The 20,635-nt window shown below is 34.9% G+C and overlaps 2 protein-coding genes across 9 annotated transcripts in view; one reads left to right on the top strand and one right to left on the bottom strand.

The window, feature by feature from the left end:
• RUNDC3B (RUN domain containing 3B) overlaps positions 1-14,827 on the top strand; it is a 179,519-nt gene extending 164,692 nt beyond the window's left edge. For all 6 annotated transcript variants that reach the window (XM_012450868.3, XM_012450866.3, XM_012450865.3 and 3 more), the window contains 2 exons: positions 2,012-2,133; positions 12,443-14,827. In XM_012450868.3, coding sequence (XP_012306291.2) covers positions 2,012-2,133; positions 12,443-12,588 — 268 coding nt within the window. In that variant the 3' untranslated portion in view covers positions 12,589-14,827. The remainder of the gene's footprint in view (positions 1-2,011; positions 2,134-12,442) is intronic.
• A 2,510-nt stretch (positions 14,828-17,337) lies between these two features.
• The window catches only part of SLC25A40 (solute carrier family 25 member 40), a 53,980-nt gene continuing 50,682 nt past the window's right edge, over positions 17,338-20,635 (bottom strand). For 2 of the 3 annotated variants that reach the window (XM_064380430.1, XM_021674229.2), the window contains 2 exons: positions 19,225-19,305; positions 17,338-18,866 (listed from right to left, as the gene is read on the bottom strand). In XM_064380430.1, coding sequence (XP_064236500.1) covers positions 18,754-18,866; positions 19,225-19,305 — 194 coding nt within the window. In that variant the 3' untranslated portion in view covers positions 17,338-18,753. The remainder of the gene's footprint in view (positions 18,867-19,224; positions 19,306-20,635) is intronic. The other variant, XM_021674231.2, reaches the window with a different exon arrangement.

Below are 20,635 nucleotides of genomic sequence, written 5' to 3'. Positions count from 1 at the left end.
GTGGGTGGCAGTCTTGGAGAGTATTGTAAATGCATCCTGTCAAATTTTTAGACCTCAAAATATTTCGATGAATTCTATGTCTTTTTGCTTATGAGGATTTTACACTGTTTGTAAACATTTCTATAAATAATTTTTTTAATTTAGAAATATTAACAAGCTTTTTGTGACTAATAATCAGTGTCAGAAAGTCATCTTTAGCTATCATTCAAGTTAAAAAGTAAGCCTCCTACTTACTGTGCACAGAAAAAATAATTTGGAAAGGAAATGTATTTATAACTGCTTTTTAAATTCCTATGTTCCTGCTTTTTTTTTTTTTTTTTATGCACGAGCCAAGTGATCCACCACTAAGAGTCATACCAAATGCTTTGGTATGACTGCTTTCTTCTCTAGCTAAAGAAATAAGATTTTAATGAAAATCAAGTGAAATTTTCTGTGATATGATTAAATAGTTTACATGATCTATCTCAATAAACAAGGCTATTCTTGGAGAAGGATTTTTAATAAAATAGGAAACCATATCTTTTCTTCCTATACTGTGGAGTAGATAGCATAGTAGTTAAGGAGAGAGAATTAGAGCCAGACTAACAGGTTTAAATCTAATCTTTTTGTGACCCAGTTTATTCTGCCATAAAGTGCAGGTAGTAATAATTCTGGATTCCTATGGTAGTTGTGAGGATGAAATAAGTTCATATATATATGTAAAAAAGTGCCTAGCATATAGTGCTATATAAATATTAGATATCATTTTTATTGCATATTACATAGCTCATATAAATGTTATCTGTTGTAATCATCATAAGTTTCCTGAAATAGTATAATTTCCTGGTACTTAAAAATTATTTTAACTAAGGACTTTAATATTATAAACATTTAAAAGTCATCATCATCTTATAAGGTGAGAACACTTTATAAACTTTAAACTGTCAGTCTGGTTTGTTATTCATTTACTAAAGCAAATTATTTTTCCCCTTTTCTCCCCATTTTGAATTGAGTCATGATTAACATAAAATGGAGACTAAACATAAGCATTCAGATAACATTTAATATACGTATTTTTGAAAATGTTTAACTGTCTACATTTGTGTATATGAAGAGATAGCTGTGAAACAGATCATTTAAATTATATGTGCATTGCTATAAAAATTATTGTAAAATATATTTCTAGGAAATTAGATGGTGTTTGGCTATCTTGGGAAGTAGATATTGAGGCTGAAAAACATAATTTCCCTAGACCACTTATATATGGAAATAATAATTGTCCTCTTATGTAAAATGTAACACTAAAGATGCATTTATCTTTTGAGTTGGTTTTATCCTGAAGAACCAAATATGAGGAAAGGTTAATAATAAGCTTTCATTAACTTTCCATTTATAACTGAACTTATTAAATATACTTAACTTTTTATTAGCTTAATAGAAAATGGGCCTCAAAATAGCAACTAGATGAGTTTAATTATCTTGATGTATATTAATACAAACAGGTATTTTATTATCCAGCACCTTGCAAATTTCTTAATTCCAGGAATTTATAATAATAATTTATTTTTGTTGCTATATAATCTGTAATAACATCAAGGCCATCTGTAATAATGTCAAGCCACTGAAGAATTCTGAAGTGCTTAAGAGACACTAGGTCATTATTGTTATGCTAACTTTATATCTTCATTAAGAGTAATCTGAAGATTTTCTGTTCTTTGAAAATTGGTAATAACCGTAAGTTCTCATTTCTTAACCATCTGTGTAATCAAAAATTGGTATGAGGATTATGTCTGACAAATTGTCTTTCTTTTCTGTTTTCCAATGGATTAAACACATATGCCTTGAAAGAGGATAGATGGAAGGTGTAATGTAGATTGCACTGAAGCCAAGAATATGAAGCAAAATTTAGTGGAAATGCTGGGGTGAATTTTAACCAGAAATTTAACAAATTGCAAAAACCATTAGAGAACCGCTCAAGAAATTCTTTTTTTGTGAGAGGAAATTCAAGTAGTGTTTCTTCTTTGCTTTACAGGAAAAGTTACCAAAGTCTTGACCAGTTATCAGCAGAAGTTAGTCTTTCTCAGACTTCACTGGATCCGGGCCAGTTACAAGAAGGAGATGGAAAACAAGACACATTAAATTTAATGAGTGAAGGTAAGAAAACAAAAAACGGTATCAAAATTATTCTTTTTCTATACCATCTATATTTTGGATGCAGATGATTGCCTGAAAATAATATTGACATCTCTTTGAATCATGCTAGAATTTAAGCAGATATTATGGTTAAAAATGGTCTGCCTTTTTATCTTTCTCAGGAGGGTGTGGCTGACCTTTTCAAAACACTTACCTTTGTTACCTTCATTTACTCACTTCCTATACTTTTTTTTTTTTACCCCTGCCAATCAGACTTTGGTGTCTCTACCACTTTAGTAAAAGGCCACATCAAGGTAATCAGCTATTAACATATTGCAGAGAACTGCTAAAGTCAGTTCTGTCTTATTCCATTAAACTTCTCAGCAGCTTTTGACACAATTGACCACTTCATCATTCTTGAATCACTCATGGTACCTGCTTTATCGAGTATTTTTAAAAACCTCAGGAACAAACATAAAAGTGTTTGATTTTTTCCTATTACTGCTTTCAGATGTGTAATATCAGAGCCTCTCTTCCCATTGGGTTGCATCTTTCCAACATCATTTGACTAATTCCCTAACTTTTCAGGCTAGTTTGAATTATATGGTCCCATTTCAATGTATTTTATTAGTAGTATTATACTTTAAGTTCTGGGGTACATGTGCAGAACAGGCAGGTTACATAGGTATACATGTGCCATGGGGGTTTGCTGCATCTGTCACCCTGTCATCTGCATTAGGTGTTTCTCCTAACACTATCCCTCCCCTAACCCCCCAACTCCCTGCTATCCCTCTTCCATCCCCCAACAGGCCCCAGTGTGCAATGTCCCCCTCCTTGTGTCCATGTGTTTTCATTGTTAAATACCTACTTATGAGTGAGAACATGCGGTGTTTGGTTTTCTGTTCTTGTGTCAGTTTGCTGACGATGATGGTTTCCAGCTTCATATATGTCCCTGCAAAGGACACGAACTCATCCTCTTTTATGGCTGCATAGTATTTCGTGGTGTATGTGTACCACATTTTCTTCATCCAGTCTATCACTGATGGGCATTTGGGTTGGTTCCAAGTCTTTGCTATTGTGAGCTATTGTATGTGCTGCAATAAACATACCTGTGCATGTGACTTTATAATAGAATGATCTATAATCCTTTGGATATATACCCAATAATGGGATTGCTGGGTCAAATGGTATTTCTAGTTCTAGATTCTTCAGGAATTGCCACACTGTCTTCCACAATGGTTGAATTAATTTACATTCCTACCAGCAGTGTAAAAGCATTCTTATTTCTCCACATCCTCTCCAGCATCTGTTGTCTCTTGACTTTTTAATGATCACCACTGTAACTGGCATGAGATGGTATCTCAATGTGGTTTTGACTTGCATTTCTCTAATGAACAGTGATGATGAGCTTTTTTTCTTATGTTTATATGTTTGTTGGCTGCATAAATGTCTTCTTTTGAGAAGTGTCTGTTCATATCCTTTGCCTACTTTTTGATGGGGTTGTTTTCTTGTAAATTTGTTTAAGTTCCTTGTAGTTTCTGGATGTTAGCTCTTTGTCAGATGGGTAGCTTGCAAAAATGTTTTCCCATTCTGTTGGTTGCCAGTTCACTCTAATGATAGTTTCTTTTGCTGTGCAGAAGCTCTTTAGTTTAATTAGATCCCATTTGTCTATTTTGCTTTCGTTGCCATTGCTTTTGGTGTTTTAGTCATGAAGTCCTTGCCCATGCCTACATCCTGAATGGCAGCACGTAGGTTTTCTTTTAGGATTTTTAAGGTGTTAAGTCTTACATTTAAATCTTTAATCCATCTTGAGTTTATTTTTGTATAAGGTGTAAGGAAGGGATCCAGTTTCAGCTTTCTGCATATGACTAGCCCGTTTTCCCAACACTATTTATTAAATAAGGAATCCTTTGCCCATTGCTTGTTTTATCAGGTTTGTCAAAGATCATATAGTTGTAGATGTGTGGTGTTATTTCTGAGGCCTCTGTTCTGTTCCATTCGTTTATATCTCGTTTTGGTACCAGTACCATGTTGTTTTGATTACTGTTGCCTTGTAGTATAGTTTGAAGTCAGGTAGCATGAATCTTCCAGCTTGTTTTTTGTTTTTTTTTTGGCTTAGAATCATTTTGGCTATGCGGGCTGTTTTTTGGTTGCATATGAAATTTAAGGTGTTTTTTTCCAATTCTGTGAAGTCAGTGGTAGCTTGGTGGGGATAGCATTGAATCTCAAAATTACTTTGGCTAGCATGGCCATTTTCATGATACTGATTCTTCGCAATCATGAGCATTTGATGTTTTTCCATCTGTTTGTGTCCTCTCTTATTTCCTTGAGCAGAGGTGTCTAGTTCTCCTTGAAGAGGTCCTTCACATCCCTTGTTAGTTCTATTCCTAGGTATTTTATTCTCATTGTAGCAATTGTGAATGAGAGTTCACTCATGATTTGGCTCTCTGATAATTAGCATATAGGAATGCTTGTGATTTTTGCAGTGATTTTGTATCTTGAGACTTTGCTGAAGCTGCTTATCAGCTTAAGGAGATTGGGGCTGAGACAATGGGGGTCTTCCAAATATACAATCATGTTGTCTGCAATGAGACAATTTGACTTCACTTTTCCTAATTGAATACTCTTTATTTCGTTTTCTTGCCTGATTGCCCTGGCCAGAACTTCCAATACTATGTTGAATAGGAGTGGTGAGATAGGGCATTTTTGTCTTGTGCCAGTTTTCAAAGGGAATGATTCCAGTTTTTGTCCATTCAGTATAGTATTGGCTGTGGGTTTGTCACAAATAGCTCTTATTATTTTGAGATACATTCCATCAATACCTAGATTATTAAGAGTTTTTGCATAAAGGGCTGTTGAATTTTGTTGAAGGCCTTCTCTGTATCTATTGAGACAATCGTGGTTTTTGTCTTTGGTTCTGTTTATGTGATGGATTACATTGATTGATTTGTGTATGTTGAACCAGCCTTGCAAATCCCTTGAAGGTGACTTGATCCTGATGGATAACTTTTTTGATGTGCTGTTGGATTTGGTTTGCCGGTATTTTATTGAGGATTTTTGCATCAATGTTCATCGTGGATACTGGCCTGAAATTTTCTTTTTTTAGTTGTGTCTCTGCCAGGTTTTGGTATCAGGATGATGTTGGTCTCAAAAAATGAGTTAGGGAGGATTCCCTCTTTTTCTATTGTTCGGAATAGTTTCAGAAGGAATGGTACCAGCTCCTTTTATACCTCTGGTAGAATTCAGCTGTGAAATTGTCTGGCCCTGGACTTTTTTTGGTTGGTAGGCTATTAATTGCTGCCTCAATTTCAGACCTTGTTATTGGTCTATTCAGGGATTCGACTTCTTCCTGGTTTAATCTTGGGAAGGTGTAAGTGTCCAGGAATTTATCCATTTTTTCTATATCTTGTGGTTTATTTGCATAGAGGTGTTTATAGTATTCTGTGATGGTAATTTTTCTGTGGGATTGGTGGTGATATCCCCTTTATAATTTTTTATTACATCTATTTGATTCTTCTGTCTTTTCTTAGTAGTCTGGCTAGCGGTCTATCTATTTTGTTGATCTTTTCAAAAAAACAGCTCCTAGATTCCTTGATTTTTTTGAAGGGTTTTTTGTGTCTATCTCCTACCATTCTACTCTGATTTTAGTTATTTCTTGTCTTCTGCTGGCTTTTGAATTTATTTGTTCTTGCTCCTCTATTCTTTTAATCGTGATGTTAGGGTGTCAGTTTTAGATCTTTCCTCCTTTTACTTGTGGGCACTTAGTGCTATAAATTTCCCTCTACTCACTGCTTTAAATGTGTCCCAGAGATTCTGGTACGTTGTGTCTTCGTTCTTACTGGTTTCTAAGAACATCTTTATTTCTGCCTTCATTTCATTATTTTTATCCAGTAGTCATTCAGGAACAGGTTGTTCAGTTTCTATGAAGTTGTGCAGTTCTGAGTGAGTTTCTTAATCCTGAGTTCTAATTGGATTGCACTGTGGTCTGAGAGACTGTTTCTTATGATTTCCGTTCTTTTGCATTTGCTGAGGAGTGTTTTACTTCCAATTATGTGGTCAATTTTAGAATAAGTGTGATGCAGTGCTGAGAAGAATGGATATTCTGTGGATTTGGGATGGGGAGTTCTATATATGTCTATTAGTTCCGCTTGGTCCAGATATGAGTTCAAGTCCTGAATATCTTGTTAATTTTCTGCCTCATCGATCTGTCTAATACTGACAGTGCGGTGTTAAAGTCTCCCTCCATTATTGTTGGAAGTCTAAGTGTCTTTGTAGGTCTCCAAGAACTTCTTTATGAATCTGGGTGCTCCCATATTGGGTGCAGTTTCTAAGACTCAACCTATTTGTTTTAAACTTAGTTATTTATTCAAAGCTCTTTTCTTTCTCTCTGTCATAGGTTCACAGCTCTTTTCTTTCTCTCCATCAAAGCTGTTACTCCAGCACTTTGGATTGGATGAGTATCACTGGTATGATCTGATTCTCAATGTTTTATCTTTCTTTCTTTTCTCCCAGTTTACCACTTCAGGTGTATGTGAGAGCTAGGGGAAGAAAGATAATCCCCTACCCCAGGGGAACTTGCATTCCCTTAAGCCTCTAATTTTTGCCCGGCCTTCTCTCTTGCAATAAATATTGGCACTATAGCCATTATCCTAGATTCTACTCTTTCTTACAATTACAGTCAATTTATAAACAAGTCCTGTCAGTTCCCATACAAAACATGCTATATATATTGACTCCTCATCTTCTCCATTACTACAGCCTTAGTCTCTGCCACTTGGAGCAAGCTCCTTGCCCCCTCACAGTCCATTCTCCACATAGTAATAAGTGACCTTTAAACTCTTAAATCAGAAAATATTATAAGCCTGTTTAAAACTCTCCAATGTCTTTCAATGGCAATTACAGTAAGATCTAAACTGCTTTTCCTAGCCTCCTACATGATCTTGTTCTTGCCAGTGTCTGCCTCATTTCATACCATTCTTTTCCTTGTTCTGTGTACCATAGCAAACACCTCCTAGCTGTTTCTTCAGGTTAGTTCCTATCTTGACTCTCTTTGCACTTGCATTTTCCTTCTTTCTTAAGCCTCTGCTTGATAGACTCTCTTCAAATGTCATCTTTCTAAAGAAGCTTTCACTGCCATACCGTAAACAGCCACCCCCATCCCTATCTCTGTCTCTGCCCCCCAACCCATCCCAGGCATGCTCTATCATATGGCCATGCATTTTATTATGATTCTTGTCTGTAAACCCCCTCTGAAATGTAAGGTTCATGAGTGTTAACAATCTTACCCATCATTTTCACCAGTGTATGACTAGAGTCTGACACATAATAAACAACATATTAAACATTTATTGATAGAGTGACCATATAATGAATGAGTGTCATAAGATGTGAGGAATAAAGTAGAAATTCAGTTATCCAGAAGGTGCAGGCACTGTAAATATTGTGTTGAACTGAATTTTCTGCTTTCTTTAAGTTGGAAATGTTCTCAAAGGGGCCTTAGTCTATTTTAATATTTTAGTAAATGTTTTGATAAATCCAGTAGTAACTTGGATTCACTGTCATAATCTAGAATATGTATATTTTAAAAACTAATTTATACTGTGAATGAATTTATGATGATTCTTCATCTAAAAGACATTTAGGATTTTACTCTCATATATAATTATAGATATTTTGATATCAAGAGAACAAGAGTAATAATGAACATTCTGACATTATAAAAACAACTGTATTGTCTTCAACAATCCAATGTTTAATAGATTAAAAGTTACTTACAGAGTTTCCATACCCAATTGTTTAACAAAATGAGTAAAAATTAACCAACAATCAGCTAACTGCCCCCTAGCAAGAAAGGGGCTGCATGAATAAACATAATAGACTACAAAAACCAGTGATCAGGAAGGAAACATGTTCTCATGATGAGTTAGTAAGATTCCTAGAATTCTCAAATTGGTTAAAAAAATAGTTATTTTGGAAAGCTGAGGTAACAACAGTGATGCAAATTTGAATCAACATATCCTATAAAAATATAATAAAGATACAAGAACAAATAAAACTACACAGTACCCAAGTTTTCAGCATAAATAGCAGACATTAAATAAGCAAATTTCAAATTGCCTAGGAGTAGATCTGTCTAATACTGACAGTGGAGTGTTAAATTTTCCCACTATTATTGTGTGGGAGTCTAAGTCTCTTTGCAGGTCAGGAACTTGCTTTATGTAACTGGGTGCTCCTGTATTGGGTGCATATATATATTAGGTTAGTGCTTCTTGTTACATTGATCCCTTTACCATTATATAATGCCCTTCCTTGTCTCTTTTGATCTTTGCTGGTTTAAAGTCTGTTTTATCAGAGACTAGGATTGCAACCCATTTTTTTTTTTCTTGGTAAATTTTTCTCCATTGCTTTATTTTGAGCCTATGTGTGTCTTTGTATGTGAGATGGGTCTCCTGAATACAGCACACCGATTGGTCTTGACCCTATCCAGTTTGCCCATCTGTGTCTTTTTACTGGGGCATTAGCCCATTTACATTTAATGTTAATATTGTTATGTGTGAATCTGATCCTGCCTTTATGATGCTAGTTGGTTGTTTTTCCTGTTAGTTGATGCAGTTTCTTCGTAGCATTGATGGTCTTTACAATTTGGTATGTTTTTGAAGTGTCTGGTACTGGCTGTTCCTTTCCATGTGTAGTGCTTCCTTCTGGAGCTCTTGTAATGCAGGCCTGATGGTGACAAAATCTCTCAGCAGTTGCTTGTCCATACAGGACTTTATTTCTCCTTTGCTTATGAAGTTTAGTTTGGCTGGATATGAAATCCTGGGTTTAAAATCCTTTTCTTTAAAGATGTTGAATATTGGCCCCCACTTTCTTCTGGCTTGTATAGTTTCTGTCAAGAGATCTGCTGATAGTCTGATGGGATTCCCTTTGTGGGTAACCCGCCCTTTCTCTCTGGCTGCCTTTAACATTTTTCCTTCATTTCAAACCTGGTAAATCTTACAATTATGTGCCTGGGGTTGCTCTTCTTGAGGATTATCTTGGTGCTGTTCTCTGTATTTCCTTAATTTGAATGTTGGCCTGACTTTCTAGGTTGGAGAAGTTTACCTGGATATTTTCAAACTTGGTTTCATTCTCCCTATCACTTTCAGGTACACCGATCAAACATGGATTTGGTCTTTTCAAATAATCCATATTTCTTGGAGGCTTTGTTTATTTTTTTTCATTTTTCTGTAATTTTGTCTTCTCACTTTATTTCAATGAGTTGATCTTCAATCTCTGATAGCCTTTCTTCCACTTGATCGATTTCGCTATTGAAACTTGTGTATGCTTCATGAAGTTCTCTGGCTGTGTCTTTCAGCTTCATCAGGTCGTTTATGTTCTTCTCTACAATGGTTATTCTAGTTAGCATTTCTCTAACCTTTTTTTCAAGGTTCTTAGCTTCCTTGCATTGGGTTAGAACATGCTCCTTTAGCTTAGAGAAGTTTGTTATTACCCACGTTCTGAAACCTGCTTCTGTCAATTCATCAAACTCATTCTGTGTCAGGTTTTGTTCCCTTGCTGCTGAAGAGTTGTGATTCCTTGGACAATAAGAGGCATTCTGATTTTTGGAATTTCAGCCTTTTTGTGCTGGCTTCTTCCCATCTTCATGGATTTATCTACCTTTGGTCTTTGAAGTTGCTGACGATTTGATGGGGTCTCTGAATGGACGTCCCTTCTGTTGATGTTGAAACTCCATTTGTTAGTTTTCCTTCTAACAGGCCCCTCTGCTGAACTTCTGCTGGAGTTTGTGGAGGTCTACTCCAGACCCTGCTAGCCTGGGAATAACCAGCAGGGACTGAAGAACAGCACAGATTGTTGCCTGTTACGTCCCAGGGTACCCACCACATGCCAGCCAGAGTTCTCCTGTGTGAGGTGTCAGCCCATGCTGGGAGGTGTCTCCCAGTCAGGATACACGGGGTTCAGGGAGCCACTTGAGGAGGCAGTCTTTTATCAGAGCTCAAACGCTGTTCTGGGAAATCTACTGCTCTCTTCAGAGCTACCAGGCAGGGACATTTAAGTCTACTGAAGCTGTGCCCACCACTGCTCCTTTTCCCAGGTTCTCTGTCCCAAGAAGGTGGGGGCTTTATGAGTCTCTGATGGTCTGCTGCCTTTTTTCAGAGATGCCCTGCCTGGCAAGGAGGAAGTCTAGTGACACAGTCTGCCTGCAGAGGCCTTGCTAAGCTGCAGTGGGCTTCACCTGGTTCAGATTTCCTGGTGACTTTGCACAGGCAAGGTTAAAACCGCCTACTGAACCCTCAGCAATGGCAGATGCCTCTCCCTGCACTGAGCTTGAACATCCCAGGTCAAGCTCAGACTGCTGTAGTGGCTGCAAGAATTTCAAGCCAGTGGATCTTAGCTCACTGGTCTTCATCGGGGTGGGACTTGCTGAGCCAGTTGACTTTGCTCCCCGGCTTCAGCCCCTTTTTGCAGGGGAGTGTATGGTTCTGTCTTGCTGATGGTGTTCCAGGCACCACTGGGGTATGGGGGAAAAAAGAAAACTGCTGCCTGTGGCTAGCTCAGTGTCTACCCAAATGGCTGCCCAATTTTGTTCTGGAAACCTGGGGCCCTGGTGTTGTAGGCACTGGAGGGAATCTCCTGGTCTACTGATTGTGACTGTGGCAAGAGTGTAGTATCTGGGCCAGAGTACCAGGAACAGTCCCTAATGGCTTCCCTTGGTGAGGCAAGGGAGTTCCCCGACCCCTTGCGCTTCCCAGGTGAAGCAATGCCCCACCCTGCTTCTGCTTGCCCTCCTTGGGCTGCACCTACTGTCTAACGAGTCCCAATGAGATGAACCAGGTACTTCAGTTGGAAATATGGAGATCACCTGCCGTCTGCGTTGCTCTTGCTGGGAGCTGCACACTGGAGCTGTTCCTATTCAGCCATCTTGCCAGCAATCAGCAGTACATTTTAAAAAAAGATTCAGTGTCAGTAATGAAGTAGAAATTTGAAGAAACTATCCAAAGCAGTTGAGTCCCTGGGGCTTTTAGCAAAAACTCCGGAGAGCTGATTTTGGCCTGAAATGATTCTCTAAGCTTAAACATAAAAAGGATACTTAAACATACAGACCTTTTGATACTACATAATATGATAAACAATTTAAATATGAATATAACAACTACTGTTCCATATCTTTTTCTAATGCCATTTTATGTTCCTGTATTTTACTGGTCAAAAAAGTACTGTGAAGTTAAGTAGCCTAGTCTGTCATCTTCTGGTATCTGTTCATATTTCTAAGAAAAGAAACAGGCTCAGAGAAGATGCCTTGCCCATGGTCATACATTTAAAAAGAATACAGGAGCTATCTTGAGTCCAAATGCCGTTCCACTGAATCATCATTCATTATGTAGGTATTTGATGAACATCTACTGTGTCCTAGGCACTGGGAATATAATGAACACCACAAAGTCCATATCCTTTCTCATAGAGTTTACAGTCTAATAAAGGTAGGAGTAGCCCCACAATTATCATACAATATGACAAGGTGGGATAAGGACAAAGGACTATGGGAACACTTCACAGAGGCTGTTTAAAACAATATGTAATATTCAGAAACATCTGGTATTTGGCTCAGCTTAACTTCTATAACAGTGTAAAGCCTAAGTTTTCCATCTTCTTTGGAAACCTTCCAATTTTTCAGAGACCTTAGCCTTTCATAGCCCCAGACCAGCCACACTGCCAGTTATAGCACACTGGATGTTGAAACTTACCCAGTTTTGGAAAGAACTTGTTTTACCTCAGCCATGGAAACAGGCATACTCATTCCTCCTTCATGGGTCTACTGAAGTTCAACACTTAACATTAGGTTCTTGATGCATAGTAGATCCCGAGTAAGTGTTTAATAAATGAATAGTCTCCCAAAATCAAGCCTTCCTATTGAGTTCACTTTACCTCCCAACTGGCTTCGACCTTCTTTTAATGTACTGCTGAACAAAATATGGATTTCCTGGTTATTTCTGTGGCCTGGGGACTGTTAACTGTTAAATTTAGTTTAGATTTTTATTATCCTTTACTAACTAGACATGACCATGTTCTCCAAAAAGGTACGTATTTTATTTTTGCTTTAAACATGGTATCTCAAACTTCCATATCTAGAACTTCTATGAGCAGCACAAATAATCTTTTGTAATGTTTTTTAAGGGTGATGTTGAAATCACCAAAAGAGCAAACATGTTTTTAATAATTATGTATATTTGCAATATCTTGTAAGCTATGCAAGTTTCTAATGATTTTAGGATCTTATTTGTATCATTCCTGAAGGGCATTTAGTTATTTGCTATTTAATTCTAATTTTCAGGTAAAGAAGATACTCCCTCGTTACTTGGCCTCTGTGGATCTCTAACATCAGTGGCAAGTTACAAGTCTCTAACAAGTTTAAAATCTAATGACTACCTTGCAAGTCCTAAAACAGAGATGACAAGTCCAGGCCTAACTCCATCCTGAAAATTTTTATGTAAAAGCCAAAAGTTTTTATGTTGTAAACGTTTAATTTACCTATATTTGACTGCTGGGAAGACCTTTGAAATTTTATATTGTTCTGGTACATGTCTGAAATTCTGTTGCCTTAGAGAGAATCCACTCCAGGTAAGATTCTGAGTGAAATACAGAATGATCCTGTCATTTTTCATTTTAAAAATTCTTATATTTGTCATTGAGGAAGTTCAAAAAGGAATAGGATTTAAAAAAAAAAAACTTTCAAAGATCCACCAAATAGTTCATAGCAAATTGTACATATTTATTGTTCAGCTGATTTTTATATATTTAAATATACCTTAGTGGCCAGAGACTGAGTTTAGGGTTTTATTCCAGAGACTTAAGCTAAGTATTTTTTCACTTTTTCATACTTAAAAAAAACTGTTAATTTCATTTTTTCATTAATTTTCCCCTGAGTTCTATGCTTTACATGCCTTGCTTTTAATATCAGGGGAAGGTTCCCAGCTGCATTCTCATAATGGCTTATTCAGTTTTCTTTAATAGTTATAATTTGGTATCAACTCAACATTCCACTTAACATTTTATAAATTCCATAGGAATGTGTCTGTTTTGGTAGTTATTGACTTAATTTGTTAGTGCTGTAAGAAAAATATTTTACAGTATTTTGTGCCATTTTAGTAAAATGAATATATTCTGTTTTCCAAGATTTTCTTAAAAGACTATCAATTTAAAAATATAGTCAAGTAGGCCTCAAAACCTAGAAAAATTTCATAATCTAGAACAAATGTTGAAAAAGTGTTTTGTCAGGAAAGAGTTCAAGCTTAGTTAAGGATTTGAGAAGCTTTTAAACAAGGATCAGTAGAGTGGTTATCATACTTAATGTATGTCTAATATTCATTGATGGTTTTTTCCCCTGGGTGTGCAACAATGATATGGCCTCTATCATTAATCACACCATAATCTCATTTTAAAACATTTTAATGTTAAAGAAAATCCCCACACTTCTATGGGTAAAATTACCTTTTTTAAAAAGTTGTAATCTGTTTTTTTTTTTTTGAAACTTTTGAAACAGCTATATTAATCCCTAAAAATTCCACCATGCTGAAAATATATGTCATGTATTTTCTGTAGTAATATGAGGAAAACATGATTAGCTGTGCCAAAGAAATTTTATACATTGTTTACATGAAGAGGCTACAGTACTTATTGGGGACTTCATATGGTATTTTTGTTTATTGTTGTTATTAAGAAGAGTCAAGAAGAGCTGAGCTTACGACATTCATATTTTGTATTAGAAATGTAGGAGTGTGGTGGTTTTCTGCAATATTTAGGGGCTTAGTCTCATAATTTGGAATTTAAGATAATAAATAGTAACAAGGCAAGTCTTATATATAAGACAGTCAAACAGTGTTGCTTCAGGGACAAAGGCCTGGAAGCCCTTAAAATAAGTTATCTTAGATGTGCCAGAACATATTCAGAGCTTTATTCCTTTAGCTTAAGGCTTCAATACTTGTAGAAATGCTAATATTCTTGAGAAATGATACATTTCTGTTCTCAATTTCTCAATTCTGTATATCTGATTGTGAATTAAGTATCCAAAGCAGTTTTTCATCAGCATGGGGGATGGAAAGAAGGTATATTATGAGAACAATGGAAACTCTGGGAGAAGGGAGTGAGGAAATGGATAAGGAGAAATTTGAAAATTTTAGGCTGGACTTGAGCACTACTGCTGCTTTCCTATGAACTATCAATCAGTATGTTTAAATGCTTTATCATTCATGGTCCACTCTCAACTGATATTTATTCTTTAGTAATTAAAAAATGGCTTAACTTTTTTCCATACATTTTTATAATGTAGAAGGAAATTCAAGATTCCATAATTGTAAAATTTTTCAGATTTGTCTAATGTATAATTTGTGCATCTTAACATGCTGCTAAATGCAGATTTAAACATTACATCTGAGGATCATGACAACTTTTCCTCCTTTCTTGGAGCTCTTGTTATAAAATTCATCTGCTGTTATGAAATCAGGTTTCTACAGAGTTCATATCACACTAAAGGAAGTTTGTTACCGTTTGCATGAGGAAACAATGTATGTCTCAATCTTTTAATTTTAGGTGGTAGTGTTTATTGTCCACCCTCCTCCTTGCCCCGAAAAGAATGCTGAATTATATGCCAATATTTCCATGTGTAGTCTGTTGCCTCGATGCGTACTAGTTGCATGTATATTAAAAATTTTGTACTATGCATTGGTGGTCTTATTTTGCTTGACGAAGTTACCTGATTTAACTTGTATACTGAACTTTTGTTTCAGCAAATGTGGTAAATATATATTATTTCACACCTAAAATACTAACAACAAACATGAAAATGGGATGGAAGAAATCCTTATTTCAACTCACATAAATTATCCTATTTTTAAAATGATATGTTTTAGATTACACAGCATCTATTGAACCAGCACAGTTTAGTAGTGGTTCTGGTAGTGTTACTGATTTAATTATAAAATAGTCATGTTGTTTGTCTTCTCACCTGTAAGAATCATCACTATCTTCTTGGCACCTATGACATGGCATCAGGATGAAGTCAGCATTAAGTGAACTCATATATAAAAAAGTTCTAAAGAGATAAATGCCAAATGTAGGTTACTACTAATTATGATTGGCAGACAAAGTATATCACCATTTTATTAGATTCACATACAGCTCTTAAGTGGTTATAAATATGTCCCAAATTTACCACTTAGAAAACTGCTTTGTTAAAGTTCCTATCGTTAGATGAAATGTCCAGATTTTGCTCAACTAACATATTGGATTACCGCTGAGGTGTCACAAGACTGCTTTGAACCTCAGGGCCTTAAAAGATTTTTTTAAGCGGTTCATTCTGCTCTTCTGAAAGCAGAGCACCTTCAATTTAGTTTTAGCGTTTGTCATTTTAACTGATTGATTGATAGGAAAGGGAAGATAAAATGACCTCTTTTTCATGGCACATTTAAAAAGTATATTTTAATACAAACCAAAACTTTCAGATTTTAACACAGATCATCTTATCATAAAAGTCCCATTTTCAATACTGCTAGTTATCTTTCCAAAGCCCAAGTCTAACTAACTGTTACAAGTGGGCAAAAAAGTCTTTCCTAGGTTTCCCATGGCTTTCTTGCTCCTCCTTTAGTGCATAAGGCCCGTGACTACATCTCAAATCTGATCTCGTACCATGTTCCCATTTATACACTTTGCTCAAGCCACATGGACTAAATTCCACTGCCTTACTGGGACTCCCACTTCCCTGCATGTTTCATAATTGGATTGCCTATCAGTCGAGCTCTTAGGGTTCCTGACCACTCCCCTTCTCTGACCCAGGCTGAGTAAACCACTCCCCATATTTCCCATGACTCCCTTTGCATGCTTCTATCCATCATAGCTCTGAAGCCTCCTGTGGCCAGTAACAACATCTGAAATGTCTTATCTCCAGTGCTTTTTTTATACTGCTTACTACATACAATGTACCAATGCTGACAGATTAAAATATAAAAGCAGCAATCTTTTTTATTTAAAAAAAAGTTCATCTTAGAAGAAAATTCATAAGGGATACAATAAACTTTTCCACATCCCAAAAACTTGTGCCCAAGACAAAAGAGGGAGGAATTTATTTTTAAGTTCAGGGGTACATGTGCAGGTTTGTATATAGGTAAACTTGTGTCATTTATTGTACAGATTATTTCATCACCCAGGTATTAAGCTAGTACTCATTAGGTATCTTTCCTGATCCTCTCCCTCATCCCATTCTCCACCCTTTGATAGACCCCAGTACGTGTTGTTCCAAGAGAGAAAAATTTAAAAATCATATGCAGTTAAATAAGCATAGTGAATAGTTTTCCTAGAAAATTTACCTTTTTAAAAAAGTCAAACATGTACTACATTAAAGGTTGCAACCACTGAATATTTAAAATTAAAGATGTTCCTTCTTTAAAGTTTTAAGTTTAAGCAATTAAATGTTTATGTTAGAAAATGTAATAGAATAAAAAGAAACATCACATCACCAAGAACACCGTTGTAGATCACGTTTGCAAATACTGCAATTCCTGCAACACATGTATTCAAAAGTCTGGAAAGCCCATACGGCTGAGAGTTAAATTTGTATACTAATCAAGTATATGTAAAAATATAATCAAGTATAAGTAAAAGCATGAAGTAAAACCTGGAAATACTCATCAGCCAATTATAGTTCAATTATTTTATCAGACAGAACTCTGGGAGCAAATTACAATTTAAAAAATTTAGCTATTCCATGGACTGGATTTTTCTAGGTACTATTTTTATAAAAAAATAAGTTATTATTATGACAAAATGCTGAACCGTTTTTGGTTGCTAATATATTTTAAAAGTATTAATGTTTCTTTACCTCTTAAGTATAAAGAAAGCTTCAATTCAGCCTTCTTTTCATCCAGATACACTGCACGTAATATGTGTTAGAAAAACTACTAGGCAATTAGATATACTTACCTTACTTTATTCATAAATAAGAATTTTTCTCAAGTGCAGTGAGGGATAGGAGACATGGAAACATTTCTCATAGGTGATATTAAACATACAGTATTAAGTTTATCTGCTTTTTTCTATGAATTATCCATAAGCATAGCAAAACTAAGATAAATTTAATGTTGTTAAAGAGCACTGTTCAAGATAAACTTTCATATATATATATATCACAGTACATTATATAATGATTTTATATAAAAATATTCAGAAGCACAGTGATGATTTTAAGAAGACATAAAACATTTTAATGAAATAAAGTCATGAATATTTATAGGGCTATGTTGCAAATTTAAGGTAAATCAAGATAGGATAAAATAATAACATCAGATTACATACAAACCCTATATACTTTATTTCTGGTGAAACATACAAACACTTTCCTACTATAGTACAAAATCAATTAATTCCTCAACCAGCACTAAAGAAGACTTGTCATCTAAATCTATTTATTTTATGGGAGAAAAAAATGCTTCAAACATTCCTAAAATAAAGACTGCAATAAAGTGTTTTTAAAAAACAGGATATAAATCCTAAGAAAACAAAACTAAAGTATAAAAAAATGAATACCATTTCTTTTCCTGCTGTCATATTCTTTCTTAATTCATTCCTACATACAATCATAAGCTAAATTATTTAGATATGTACAGTGACTGAAAGCAGTGTCTTCAAGGAAACAGCTTCTTGTTTAGCCTCTACCATCCTAAATATAAAATAAAAGGGCATTTTAGAAATATTTTGTAACTATTATTGTAGCAATAATCTCTAACTTGTTAGAACAAGGCAATAAAAATGACCTAGAGAATTCCAAGAACAATGATACTTGGATTACAAGATGGCTAAAAATCAGAGGCTATTCCTGTGTGCAAACTATTTTTACCAGTCTAAATCCTATATGGTTTTCCACTGAACACCCAAGTTGGACTGAAGTGAAAATCTGCTACTATCAGTAAGAATCTCCCTTACAGGAATAGTAGAAATACAGACATTTAGTTATCAAAAATGACAGAATATACATCACACAAATGATATTATGGTTCATAAAGAAAACAGCCACAATTTTGATCAAAGAAATCTTAATACACGTGAGGCCTTAATACAGCAACATGGTGGGCAGGTGGGGAGAGGGGAAGGGGGAACCTAATGCATTTGAATTAATGGAAACAGGCAATATTTGGTAAATGTGAACAATGCTATTTAATGACTGCTTTATCTACTGAAATACAGAAATACCTATGTACATGATTTAAATGTGCACAAGACAGGCTTTTTTCTTCTAGACTCTACATCATTCAGCACACATTTCTGGTGTATTCAACACACTCTCAATAAGATTACATTACACTGAAACATAATATTAAACTCTCAGAGACTGTTTTCAATGCTCAGCAATTTTTCTTATTTTTACAAGAATGCTCAATGGTTGTGACTTCTAGAATATCTTTTTCAATATCAGCATAAATAGGATAAAATTTATTTTAAAATTACGATTAAGAGGTAGACCTGAAATTATTTATTTAAATTATAGGAAAGAAAGACATAAAATCATTATAAGAAAATAATGGTGAAAAACATTCTTGCCTAAGAGTCTCCACCTTCTTTGGGCTATAGTTGTTATTTCAAGTTGAAACAGCATCACTAGTATTGCTGCCTTTGAACATTTCGTTTCTGGAAAAAAGCCTTTCCAAATTCATATGTACTGATCATAATGGCACAAGCAGGAGCAATTTTAATTAAGCGAGGAATTAGGCCTGAAAAAAGAATAGGAATAATCAGAACAAATATTTTTTCTTTTTTAAAAAATATAATTTATTTGGCTTTATTCTGATAATGAGCAAATAAAGTAATATGTTAAATACATAAATTGGTAGAAAAGGTAAGACTGCTCACCCCCAACCTCCTCACTTCAATCCATATTACATTATAGAGAAATTTTTATCTTAGTGACAGTAAATCTTTTATTTAACATTTATTTTAACTTATAACAAAGACATTTAGGAGAAAATAAATGTATCATGTTACTTATAACTTCCTCCTATAAGTTAGTTTTAGAATGTGATAGGTTTAAAAAGCATTCATTCTCTGATTCACTAAAGCAATTATTTTTACCTGAAAATAATCCAGAAAATCCATTCTTAGCAACAATATTCTTCATTATAACCCAGGTTGACATATGCAAAGGCACAGAAACTAAATGTTAAAGAAATAATGCTATTATAAATAACAATTTAATAATTCCTAATACAGATAACACACATAGTGTTCATGGCCCTAGGGGTATTTCATTTCATTACAATAAGAAGAGGTTTGTTTAACTAAAAAGCTACTTTAACTTTTATTTTTAATAGCTGGATTCATTAAAATTTTTTTTAAAAAAAGGCTGTATGTTTAAAGATGTACAGGACTGGATATAATTAAGGAGGAATGTACAGAGGATTTCTCCTGACTTGATAATGCTTGTTTCTTAAACTTGACGGTAGTATTTTTTAAACTTTTTCTTTTTAAATTTTTTTTTAAATTTTGGAAACTGGTCAAATTATTTCATTTAAATTTTGGAAACTGGTCAAAGAATGGTGATCAAGTAGCAGGTGTTTCTAATCTTGTAGAACTAACACCCCAAACTAGTCTCTATTTTAACAGAAGCGTGAAATTATTTAAGGTCTTAAATATTTTTTATAACGAAATTTTTAAAAGATGTATATACAGTTACTTGGGAGGCTGAGGTGGGAAGATCTGTTGAGCTTAAGAGTTCAAGACCAGCCTGGGCAACATAGCAAGACCCCCATCTCTTAAAAAATGTATAGAAATCTTCATGAGGTATCCAATGCCAAAGAAAAGTCCTGACAAACATTTTTCATTCATATTTTATTATACTTTTAAAACTTTTTTTTTTCTAAAAACAGTTTCTGAGGAAAATAGCTCATTCTCCCTAGCAGTGTCTTGAGTTATATTACTACCCTTATAAATTGATATGCTTATTCTTGAAATAAATCAGACCACTGCTGTCTCCTTCAAAGAGTTTATTTTGGCTAACAATAACATCTCACTTATTTGCAACCCCTCAAATATCTGGAAGAAAATGAATAAAAAACTATTTTTTAAAAAACTTAGCAAAAGTAGATGTCACAACTATAAACATAAAGCTTATGAATATAATGTTTGTACACAAAGTTTGTTTACTTTCATTTTACACAATATTCTAAATAGTTGCCTTGGCCCAGAGACCACTAGATGCAATAAGCTAAAAAGAAAAATTATAAGAAGCAGTCATACTACCATGTAAACAATACAACAGCTTACAGGATGAAGATTTCAATGTCTTGTTTTGAGACCAGCTGGAAGATGGGCAAACAATCCTATATTGTCCTCTCTAGCTTTTGAGAGCTGCTACTCTACCAAAATCAGTGTTTACGTGGAAGACAACCCTGAATCATTAAAACAGATTATGTACCACTAGGAAAGCCTGGGAGAGAAAAGTTAAGATTATAAAACGGTATCTTTCAAAAATGACTTTTTAAAA

The sequence above is a fragment of the Aotus nancymaae genome, unplaced genomic scaffold (genome assembly GCF_030222135.1).
Source record: "Aotus nancymaae isolate 86718 unplaced genomic scaffold, 86718_ANA_hifiasm-v0.15.2.pri h1tg000025l, whole genome shotgun sequence".
Lineage (NCBI taxonomy): Eukaryota > Metazoa > Chordata > Mammalia > Primates > Aotidae > Aotus > Aotus nancymaae.
Note: the sequence above shows the minus strand (reverse complement) of the source record. Positions and strands in the feature narration are given on the sequence as shown.